The 12728-nt window shown below is 35.4% G+C and overlaps 2 protein-coding genes across 2 annotated transcripts; both read left to right on the forward strand.

Annotated features, from left to right (window-relative positions):
• Positions 1-6128: 6128 nt before the first annotated feature.
• Positions 6129-6768, forward strand: nppal (natriuretic peptide A-like). Its single transcript, XM_016484372.1, has 2 exons — positions 6129-6245; positions 6323-6768. The coding sequence occupies exons 1-2, from the start codon at positions 6159-6161 to the stop codon at positions 6617-6619; spliced, it is 384 nt and encodes a 127-aa protein (XP_016339858.1). The 5' UTR covers positions 6129-6158; the 3' UTR covers positions 6620-6768.
• A 2680-nt stretch (positions 6769-9448) lies between these two features.
• Positions 9449-10346, forward strand: LOC107687134 (brain natriuretic peptide-like). The gene is made up of 3 exons (XM_016484365.1): positions 9449-9565; positions 9882-10140; positions 10330-10346. The coding sequence occupies exons 1-3, from the start codon at positions 9449-9451 to the stop codon at positions 10344-10346; spliced, it is 393 nt and encodes a 130-aa protein (XP_016339851.1).
• Positions 10347-12728: the final 2382 nt, after the last annotated feature.

Here is a 12728-nt window from a genome sequence, read left to right on the forward strand (position 1 = left end):
ACTAATTACGCAAGGCTATAATGTAGCTGCTGGTTATCGACTTGGCAAAAGAGTAACGAGTGAAAATGAAGAACGGTTTCAGACCAGCTAAATTTCCCCCTACTGTCCCTGAGATAAAATCATCCAAAAAACAACCTTGTAAAATGTCAATGTATCTTTTACCCTGGCTAGAACTGCTTCATTTTTCCGTTTTCTCTTGTTGTTTGGCCAACAGTAGCCTCCGCAGGGAACCCAAGCCCTACGGACAGTCATTGATATCTGTCAGTAAGTTAGCAAAGTAGCAAAGACAGTTTAATGAAGCTGAAAGGACGGCTAATGGATGCATGTTGGGATAGAATCTGTGTCTGGAAGGGCTAATGTGACACATATTAATAAAAAAAGGAACTGAAGCTGTATTATTACGTCTCTACTTCATTCATTTGAATGACATGTGCAAGACAGTGGGAGAAATTACTCATTTCTATCATTTTTTCCCCCTCTTTTACTGAAGACGTAATTTTATCTAAATGTATCACATATTTAAATAAAGGTCATTACAGCTGTTGTTCTGGTTTTGCTTTAGGACTTTGGACATTAAGTGGTGACCCAACATAGTTTCATTTCATTTCATTATTTCATAAAATAAAATAATAAAATAAAATAATTATCAAATAAAATGGTTTTGTTTATTAACATTAGCACGATCTGCCCATCAATTTACAAAAACAATAAATTTGCCCATATATGCCCATCAATTTGTTATAAAATAAAATAAATACATTTATAATTATAAAATGTAATTATTTTTTAATTAAATTAAACATGTTTACTAACATTAGCATGATCTGCCCATCAAAATCAATCAATTTGCCCATATATGCCCATCAATTTGTCATAAAATAAAATAATTATAAAATTAAATATATATTTTTTTATTAAATTAAATGTTTACTAACATTAGCATGATCTGCCCATCAATTTACAAAATTAAAAAATGACATATGGGATAATTGACAAATTTGGTTTTATTCGTATAAATGTTTCTAAAAGGTAAAACAAATAAGAATGTTACTCTAATAAACAGTTTCAAACTAAACCAAACTGTACTGTTATGTGAAAGAATCGTGTGATTTTACTATCTGAAATTTTCCAAAACACCCTCAGACACCAAAGACGGGGTCCTTTAAGAGCAACAACACTATTACCCATTAAAGGCCAATAAGTAACGCGCTTGTTCCAGCTTCAGGGCAGAATATTTCCCACATTACTGTGGTAGTCTGTGTGAAAATGGAAACAGTTGATTCCCATTGGAATTCATTATAGTAAGCTAAAGCAAGGTAACAGAGAGATATAGGATGTATGCCTTACCCATTCGTTTGTTGTGTTTGCTAAAGCACACTTCACTATTATTATTGCTCAACTTAAACCTAAGCACTTGAACTTCAGCACCTGTTCCTGCACCATTTGTGAATTCTGCTTCAAATCATGTGACTTGAAGAAAGGTGTGTTATATCACTTATATTGAATGAAAGACCTGAGTGATAAATAAAGCTTCCAAAAGAATATTTCCACAGAAGAAGCATTTTGAGTTCCAAAAAAGAACATTTTGGTATACAGTTCTTAAAAGAACCTTTAGTGTGAAGGACATTTTAAGCATCTAAGAAGCTTTTTCCAAAACAAATACCCTTTTGTGGAATGGAAAGAATCCATGGATGTTAAAGGTTCTTCATGGAACCACAGATTCCAAGAAAATACCTTTATTTTTTAAGAGTGTGGGACCAGAAAATGTCATAGAAACATGTGGTGAACTCTATTGATTTGGCATAGTAAGCAAAAACCTAGCAAACCCCAAGAATACCCTATGTCCCAGCAACCATAGAAAACATTCTTGGAACTGTAAAGCAACACTCAAAACACTGAATACCTGTCTAAACAGATAGTGGGAAGGGTGACAAGATATTTCCTTCTTGTTTTGACTTGATAACGTTGTCAAGCAAAACGTTGGTCCTATTTGCATGGTAAGTTAAATATAGCAGAGGGCAAGGCTAAATTTATCAAACTAGCCCCAAGCTTGGTCTTATCTTTACTAAAAATAGCACCGTAGCTGATGGTGTAGTGTGGACTGCTGTCAGTCGTCTGGAATGCGCTGGGCTGGACAAACGCAAGACCACGGGTCAACTGTGATGTCATTTAGGGGACGTGGGAGGGATGCTGGGAAGGAGGCAACAATCCGGGTAAAACGGAAGATTGTTAGGTGTTAATGAACTTGAAAGTGAATGGACTGAAAAACCAAGTTCCTTCCAAACATAAAGACTCGGAGTAGACTCACAGAACTTTACTTTGAAATACATTCCCATACATTTCAATGTTTACTGACCATTATATAGTGACCACACAAATATGGTGAAGAAGAATATGTAATCATTACATTAGATAGCTAAACACCAAAGCAAGTGGAATTTATATGACAGAAATGATGGTCAAAGTGAAGACAATGGGTATTTTTAGATACCTTGAGGCTGTCAAATGTTAGTGGAACATGTTGTTAGTTAATGTGATGAACTAGACCGGTGGTTGCTCTGTGTGGGACACCTGTGTGAACTTGAGAAGAACTGATTGTATTTGCATATGCAGTATTAATCAAACTGACCCCTTTGCCATATGACCTCATTTTCTTACAAGCAGGAAACTGCTGTTATCCATTATTTATTGAAATGGCATGATTACGGTAATATACTTGCTTTGTTGCCACTAGGTCCCATGATGAAACTGACAGGCTGAATGTCCAACAGACCGTCCTGTGTGTTATCATCTGTGAGATTCCTTCAGTGGACACGCATACAGTATGTGTGACTACAAAGAGTGTTTTATTATCCCTTCACATGGTCACATTGCTTGGATAAGAGATTGTTTAAATCTAAACTAAGAATATTAAATATTAATTACTGAAGAAATTCCCAAAGGTAAAAAAAAAATTAAAAAATGGTTAAAAAGATTTTTCATTTTACACATTTACTGCCTACAGAAAATATTGTGGATTTAATTTAATTTAATTTAATTTAATTTAATTTAATTTAATTTAATTTAATTTAATTTAATTTAATTCTATTATATTTTATTCAATTCAATTAAATTATATTCTATTATATTCTATTATATTCTATTTTATTTTAGTGTGTGTGCATGCGCGCGCATTAAGGTTTTTCATTTGTAGTAAGTAAACTAAATTGAACTTGTAATAATTTGTAATTGTAATAATTGGACTAACAAAATGTTGTTTTATCATCAGTGAAAATTATATCTTCCTATTAAAGCGAATTTAGGTGAAATGAAGTTGTAAATAGCCAATAAATAAATCAATAATCACACAAACAAAAACAAATAATATGGTCTTTATAATAAATAAGATAATAAAAATCAATAAAAAACATTTTATTAACAAATCGCACATCTACCTATCTATCTATCTATCTATCTATCTATCTATCTATCTATCAGAATGGGGTATACCCCTAGGGTTCAAAACCTAGGTCAGATCACCATGACAAGTACTATCCGTCCTTAACAAGTCACATCATTCATGTTCTTAGCATGTTGCAAGTTAATCATAGCTAGATTTCATGTTAGGAGTTTGCTGAAATCAATAACCCTCTGAAAAATAAGTAATGCTCCCAGCAAACGCCACTAATAATACTTCACAGGAGAAACAACTACAGTCTTTGTCTCAAAAAAAAACAAAAATCGTCTTTTACTTGTTTTGATCCAGCTAAACTGCTTTTCTGAAGAGTGATCTCAAACATGCAGCGTGTGAGCAGCTAAAGCCTGTAAACATTTCCATTTGAGACTCATGGCAAAATCAAGTGAGGGAGAGGTAGAAACTTATCATCCTTCTAACAAGGCCGCTGGCTATACTCAGGTTTGGGTTGAACATCACGAGAGGCCTGGCTCAAACCAATAAAGGCCCGAGGCTGGTTTCCACCCAGCATGAGGAGGACAGGTGGCCAGGGCTTGACTGATGATCTCTTGCTAGCTTTCCACTGGAGCACAGTATGAAGGCAAACAGGGACTGATTAGCATTTTAGCGGCCATCGGCATCTAGAACAGCTATTAGGAAAACAGGTCGGAGGCCATCTGGAAGATATCGTTCCCTCTGCAAGCCTAATGACATGTGGCTATAAACATTTTAAAGACTAATTGTGATGTTGAAATGGCTTATGTTGGAATTAGACATTTTTGAAAAGGACAACAAAATAAAGTAATTCTAAATACTGAATTATTACGATTTTGCTGATCTTATTTTATTTATTTTTTTTGTAACACATTATGAATATGATATCTTTAGCAAATAAATGACATTTGGAACAGACTGCAGTGCAGCCTGTCATTAAAATCTTAATTAGCCCCATTGGCTTCTCATCAGGGAAAGAGCAGTGCTCAGTGAACTGTGCTCGAAGTTAAGAGCTGCCCGAATGAAATATGAGAGAATATAATAAACGCAGCCAGCAGACAATGTGAAAGTAATGAGGGACAACGATGGGTTAAAGCTGAAGTGTGTCATTTCTGAGCCACTGGCGTCACCAAAGCAAATGTGAAAACAATGCTTGTTTTCAAACAGGTTTCCCAAACTGTCTGCCATTGGTCGTACGGTCTCACCACAAACTCTCCCTATTGACTGAGAGAGACAATGTTGCTATGCCAGTCCCAGAACCAAAGACCGTGTTTTGATAGAACCGCAAAGTCATGGTGTTTACACTTTTTGAGAAAATTAGAAAGCATTTTCTCATTAGCTGAAAAATTGGATTGATTTCCATTGTAGTGAGATTTGTGTTGTACATTTTTTTTGTGGTTGGAGTTTCAATGTGTTTCAGACATTTTGGTAAATGATTTGGTATTATTTGGTAATACAGGTGGCCACAAAGCCTGTCATACATATGGGAAAATCAGCGTAAAACTTGGATTCTGTGGTTCTTTCTATTGTTTGAAGCTTTCTGAAGAGACATTTCTTCTGTTTTGTTGGGTCATCTTTGTGTGTAAAGAAACTTTTGCATCACTACATAAAAATCCCACTGCTGTGCATTCACATCGCCTTGAGAACAAGCGAGGGATCTCTTTTGAGAAGACTTTCCCAGACTGTGAGTTAACCACACACTGCCTGCATGAAATCCATCAAACTGAACTGACAGACAATGGCTTTACCTCCTAAGGAAACTCAGGCTGGCTTCCAAGGCGTCATGGTGTCACATCTAATGATCTAGATCAAATTCAACTACAATGATTATTTCTCTGTAGAAATGAAACAATTTGGGGGAAAATAAAAAATTACAGGACTGTGGGATGTCATATGTATATGAAGGATGCATCTATGCTGCCTTCAAAACCTTCATATACTGCAGTTTTTCAGAGTTAATGAAACAGTCGCTTCTTAAGTCAAAATTAGGTTCTAGCTAGCCAGAGGGATGTTTTGCTTCATGCCTCATTTTAAGAACAGGAAAACAGCCAGAAACTCACCGTGCCTTCAAAACAGTCCAACCGAGATGCGTAGCCCAAAAAAAGTTTCCCAAAAAGTAAAATACTAGAAAAAAAATAAATAAATAGCCTGCACACTTCACCAAAAATCACAAATAAACGTTTACTGAAAAAACAAGGCAAACGTTTCGGTCACATGTTGCCTTTTTCAATGCTGAGTGATTTTAAAAACATAAGTATTGTGAATGAAAAAATCCAAACACTTGGCAGCTTCTGTCCAAGTAAAACATTCTAGTTCTTAATCTTAAGGTAACTTGATTTGGCAATGTGTGTAAGCCTTGAACTAAATGCACAAAGTGTTGGATAAAATGCTGTACACTGATTTGAATAGAGCTTACTGTAAGAAACACTGGGATGAGACGAGTGTAAGTGCGCATGGAGGCTATGGACTGTACCTCCATGATAAAACACGAGATGATGTTCTGCGCACTTGACATCTAATGCTTTGACAATTAGAAGGAGCCTCCTGCACGTCACCATTGTAATGGTCGGTCAACGAGGTGGGATCCTGATGAAAATGAAGAGCCCTCCCCGTAGGGTTTGCTCTTGCTTCCTGGCGAAATAAAAGCGCGCACCTGGACACGGTGCTTGGGTACGAGTGAAGAGTCAAGGCAGCCGCACACAGCCACCACATCCAGACCACTTCAGCAACGATGATCGCCAACAACATCTCTATTTTCTGCGTGTCTTCACTTCTACTTTTAAACTTGGTCGGTGCCAAACCAGTCACCAGTTTACAGGTGAGTCTTTCAGTCTTAGCTCACTCTTAAACGTTTATTAGACTCTGACTAATCATGCATGTATGCATATTTTATAGCAGAGTCTTAAGCAGTTGTTAGATGAAGAAGTGAACACGCCGTTTGTGGAGTCGGAGGAGTCGGTGATGGAGCAGAAAGATGCGAGATCCGAGAAGAGCGCGCTGGATGAGCAAATGTGGGATTCAGATGCGCGCAACTCAGCGCTGGCTGGAAAAGATAGCGCCATCGAGCGTCTTCTAGGCGACTTACTGTCCACTTCCAAGCGCTCCTGGAGTCGATTCAAGAAAGGCGGGCTGAGGAGCTGCTTTGGGGTCAGACTCGAAAGAATCGGGTCTTTTAGCGGACTCGGGTGTTAAAGCGGAGGTTTGTTAGGAGATGTTGGCGAAATATAAACATGGAACGTTGTGCAAACGCGTATTAGAAATGAAATAAGTCATGTCTTATTACTTCATGTCATGTCACTTCTTGCAGGTTGGGACTTTGAAATACTTGACACACTTTGGCAGGCACATCTTCGATAAAAAAAGAAAAAAGAAGAAGTGTTGACTGAACGTTTACCGTAGATTTGTGTTCAGGTGATGCTGTATGTGTTGGCCATTATTTATTTAAGCTGTAGACATGTAAATAGTTTGTATTTGAAGATTCCATGACTGCTGCTTTGTACCGTTGCATCTATTTATTTATTTATGTATGTATTTATTTATGTCCTCTATAAATCCAATCGTGTTATAGACAATGTATATTGCTGCAAAATAAATATTTTGCATAACGTGTGAGTCACTGTGGTCTAAAACTAAAGTGAGTAAATTTGACAATGAACTTAGAAGATAAATTAATGCATATATGCTAACATAATGCATTAGCATGATGCATATGTAATTGTTTTCCCGTTAAAATAGACATAAAGAAATCCATTCAGGCAAAAATCAAAAACTAAAATTAAAACATAGTTTTGCTCCTTGCAAAATAAATTGCATTATATTTTTAGTGTTAACTTTTACCATGAATCAATGATTAAAAAGTGCCAAGATGGCCATAAGGGTCTATTTCTACCTGAGCTAACATAATGTAAGTCAATTTTTGACGAATGAAACTTTTATTCAGATTTCCATGAAAAAAAAATGGCTTTAATTATAAGCATTTTACAGTGTATGCTGGAGCTATAGTCCAGTTTATTGTGATCACATGGATAATTTATTGACATAAATAAATATCTGTTGGTGAGATCTATTGAATTTAGGCATGACCCAGAAACACAAACAAAATACTAGAAAAAGTAAAGTAACACATACATTGACTAAACGTTTATGATATGAATTATTTCACAATGAAACTTTCCTTTATTGTCATTCAATTTTAGGTGTTATATAATCCAGCCTATAGTTTGTTTGCCTATATAGGCTCTAACGCGTTCTCACTCCCATCTCGTCACGTATGGACTCTTTCAGGACCCCTTGGCGTCCGTTTTTACGCACTGGTGCCCCTTTAGCGTCATTTTTCAGCGTGTAGGGAACCCCACTGCTCTCAGTTGTTTGCTCTGTGCGTCATGTCCAGACGTATTTCATTCTTTAAATGGGTTTGTAAAAGTAGAAATGATTGAAAAGTATTTCACGAGTTGAGAGTGAGAGCGTGTTGGATTCCGAGACTGAAAAGCAACAGACGATATGAGCACACAAAAAAAAAAACACACTGAAATGATCTTGAGAATGAGACATGAAGAGAAGAGGACTCAGGCATTGTGTTCTTAAGATGCTTGATTTATATGAAAACAATCATTAAAACACTGTAACTGGGACAATTGGTAATTCCCTCTAACTCTGTTGACCTGTTTTCCCATATTTGTTATGAACTGGAAAATCAATGTGATTCCAGCACTTTAAATCAGCTCTGTGATACACATGTAATCCTAAACTACAGATAGGCTACTCCGGTACCAAACGGGACCATTTTGGATTCCCCAAAGAACTTTTCAGTGAGCAGTTCTTAAAAGAACTGTTTTGGTCTTATAGTGTGAAGAATATTATAATTTTCTCAAGAACCTTTTTCCACTATAATGAACCTTTTGTGCAATGAAAAGGTTACATGGGTGTTAAAGGTTGTTCATGAAACAACTGATGCCAAGAACCTTTATTTTTTAAGAGTGAGGCCTGCATCTAATCATTTTCTATAACTACTCTACGTTTATACAAATATATTTGGAACATGCATTGCACCCATAGTGTCTTAATAAACATGTATTGCTATCCTCCTCTTTCCTACTTTCATATGCTTTACCAGTGTCTCAATTCTCAATGAGATCTTTCTAGTTGACAGTACGTCAGCATAGCAACAGCTGGTCCAAATGTGCACAAATATATATAAAATTAAAAAGTCAACCCGATCTCATAAAACTATTTTACAAACTGGCGATTTCGTATAAAAATCTTAAGATTTGTATAAATATGCATGACGCTCCATCTGAGTGAAATCATATGAATTATCGGTAACACCTCATTATCGGACCAATTCTCACTATTAACTATTAGCTTATTATAATGCATATTACTAGCATAGCTATTGGCTGTTTATTGGTGCTTATATAAAGCGCATTCTGCATGATATTCTACATCCCTAATCATACCTAAACTTAACAACTACCTTACTAACTATTAATAAGTAGCAAATTAGGAGTTTATTGAGGCAAAAGTCAATTGTTAATAGCAAGACTTGGACCTTAAAATAAAGTGTGACTGAATCTTGAAACCATTGATTAATGTTCACAGTTAATACTTATTAATGTATTTTAATATATTTTCAGCCTATAAACTGCTCACTCTAACATTATACAGTGTTTGTTAGTGACATTATTAATTATTATTCAGATAAAGCGTATGTAGCCTACTGTAACTTGCCTTAAAGTGCCATGCAAGCCACTTGATGTGAATGATTTCAGGGAACAGGGGTATAATGAAATCATGAAGGTGTTCCCGTCACTGTATGGCCCATTTGGACTCGTCTATAAGCTTTAAAGGACTGATTTCCGACAGCAGCCTTTATCAGACTGAGGTGTCGGAATGCACCGCCATTCTTCACATAACTGGCGTGTCAAACTTTAAAGTATAAAAGAGCTTGAGGCTCCGCTGAGAGAGTATAGGCCTACAGACAACGACCAACGAGACAGAAGAGCAGCAAAAACATCAGGAAACATGAAGTCGATTGACATTCCTCTAGTCGGCCTTCTCTTGCTCTTCAGCGTTCAGCTCATGGGCGCCTTCCCGCTACAAAACACAGCCTTAACCACCGAGGACAGGGATGTCTTAAAGGTAAGACGAACATCTCATGAAAATACGTATAAATAGTACGCCAAATAAAAGCAGAAAATCGGGGTGTTGATACGGAAAAATTGACTTTGGCGTGCATATGACACGCATTTACCCCACAGCGCTAATCCTATACCCATTGCGTATCATATGCAATTTGATCAATTTCTGCGTATAAACAGTACGCCAAATCGAAACATAAACTCGTGCAATTGAGACGCACATTCATGAGATCGGGTTGGAATGAGACAGGACTCAAACTTGCTTAATAATGCTCACCCAATAGGGCAAACTAATGAGCCACATGCGGCCCTTTCAGCTTCTTCTACAGCGACTGGAGGAGTCCATTCCCGCTTCTTCTCAAGAACAAACACTGATGAAAGTGGAAGAAGAGGAGGATAATCCTGAAGTCACCCGCGTTGAACCTCAACCCAAGACTGACATGAGGGACTATCTGTCTGCTCGGGACCTGAGGACAGTCCGGCAGGACTCCAAGAGATATTCCGGGTGTTTCGGGCACAAGCTGGACAGAATCGGCTCCATGTCGTCCCTGGGCTGCAGCACCGCCGGACGCTCAGGTAACCACTTTATTTATGTATCGCACGGTTAATATGGACATGACATACTTTGAATAAAAAAATAAAGAACTGTTTCTGGACAACAATTTATAATAGTTTTCTCGACCCGTTAATTTACAGGAATTATATTAACATACAGGTTTATGGTTCACTAACTTACACATTCTCTTTTTTTTTCTCTTTTTCCAGGTTCTAAGAAGTGGTGAAGTCTTAATGATTAGGAGCTTCTACACTGCAAAAAAGTTAAATTTTTAGTGCTGGTGTTACTTTAAAGAGTTATTTCTACTTGATCTGACCTTACAATGACTTTTGTTGGTGTAACCATAATGTATTCAGGTGGATTTAGTAATATTCAATTATATTTTTGACATCAACAAAAAACAAGAAGTTACTATCAAAGCACATTTCTAGGTTACCTGACAAAATATATATTTTTTTACTGTTATTATCTATGACGCCAGAAATTGTTCTTAACCATGCATATTTATTTAGATATTTATTAAATTGTTTAAATAGTCCAGTTATATATGTATATGCATATGTTATTGAATTGTCATTCAGATCAGTTGTAATAAATGTTTACACATGCCTTTGTTTCCGAAATCTTTTTTTTTTTTTTTTTTTTTTTTACCTGAACACATGCACCATGAGTTTTCAGTGAATATATAATAAGCAATTTATAATGTGATATGGTTATATTGAACTCTGGAATATTGAAGTATAGTTTAGGATGAAGAATAAAGTTCTTGCACTGTTTGCCCGACAACAACAACATGATCGCATTGATCAAACTGTCCCTTGGAGTCGCAGAAATTCCTCAGTACCTCCTCAGGGCATCATTATCAGTTGAACCTGTTTCAGCACCATGGAGAGCAGCAGTGCTTCACATTACTCAAGGGAACTCAAGGTCACTCTCCTGAGTTAGATACAACATTTCAGTGACATTCAGTATAATTTAGGCCTATGTTATCGCAAGGTTTGGTGGTGACATTTAGAACAAAATACTTTTCGGTATAAGTTGTTAATGAATAGGGGAAACCAGAGGTAGCTAAATAGCTCCAAACTAACATTGGCAAGTTGGTTCAAGTTGTCACATGTTTGGCACGTTTTATATCTAATTAAAATTTTTGTTGGCCAAAACAGTTCAATATTTTCCTTGTATATTATTATTATTATTATTTTAGTATAATTGAGACACTATTGTAGTTTTTATTAATACTTAGTAGAAGTAGTAGTAATAATAATAATATGAATAATAATAATAATAATAATAGGGTGGATAGGGTAATGTGGGACACTTTTTGCAATTTTGAATGGTCTCATATTTCCATATGAAGCCAAAACGATAAATCAAAATCTCTTATCGTTATAAAATCCCCAAGATGTTCCCTTATTATATTAGAATAAATTTTTCAGATATTGTACTTAAAGGGGAAATTGCGCATATATCAGTGCTCCTTGTGCCAAATCGTTTAAGAATTTGTGGATTTTCTATTGTGGGACAGCTCATGCTCAAATCTGGGACACTATGTTTTGGGTTAGAAATAGTTAAATTTTTACAAAGCAAACTTCATATTTAATGCTCCTGGTTAAATGTGCATAACCATGTTTGCTTAATTAATTTAGTAGGCCTACAGTGTGTTTGCTGTCTTCATCAGTTTGTCTTATATAGCCTATATGTTCACATGTGGAATGTTAAATACAACTATATAACAGAAATTAAACTATTACTATTTAAAATAATTTATTACAAAAATGTCAGATTTCTGGCAGCAACAATAATAATAACCAAGTAATGAAGTCAAACATGTAAAACTGGACAATAATGATAGCAAAATAATTTCATAAACGATTAAAAAAGATTTAACATGGAACGTCTTTAAAACTGTTAAACTTAAAAAATTTAACTTCTGTACTCTGCACATGGTAAAAATATGGGATATGTATTTTCAAAAGCATGTGCTAAGCAAGCTGTGATGATAAAAACACTTCATAACAAAAATTAGTAGTCCTTGTTACCATGGACTCATCATGGTCCAGAAACCCATTGTCCTCTAGTCTCTAAATTTTAAATCTGGATCTTAAAACAAATAATATTTCTGCATTATAAGCCCAAATATTTAACAAAAATACATGTATGGCATTTAACTTTCTTAATGCACATTTTATCAATTGAATAACATAGCATATTTGACTGTCCCACATTAGTCAAAACATGCTGTCCCACTTTTGAAACATCCTTTTCTAAAGTGGGACGACAAAGATTGTTTCAAATAGAAAATATTCTTAGCACATTTTAAAAATATTATTGCACATTTTGATGTACAACAATAATAATAATAACAATTATAAAGTTTAGTTAAAGCTTTGGTACTTTTTGGTCTGTATTTGTCAGTTTTATTCTTTTTATTTTATTTTCTATATAGTTTTCATTACTTTTTCAGTTATTTTATTTTCTACAGTTTTAGTTATTTTAGTACATTAAGTTAAACTAGAAGAAAATTTGAAATTTTAATTTGGCCACTAGCTAAAATAAATTTGATACGTTTTTAAGCAGAAATTACAAAAAAAAAAAAATTACACACACA

The sequence above is a fragment of the Sinocyclocheilus anshuiensis genome, unplaced genomic scaffold (assembly GCF_001515605.1).
Source record: "Sinocyclocheilus anshuiensis isolate Anshui unplaced genomic scaffold, SAMN03320099.WGS_v1.1 scaffold1203, whole genome shotgun sequence".
Lineage (NCBI taxonomy): Eukaryota > Metazoa > Chordata > Actinopteri > Cypriniformes > Cyprinidae > Sinocyclocheilus > Sinocyclocheilus anshuiensis.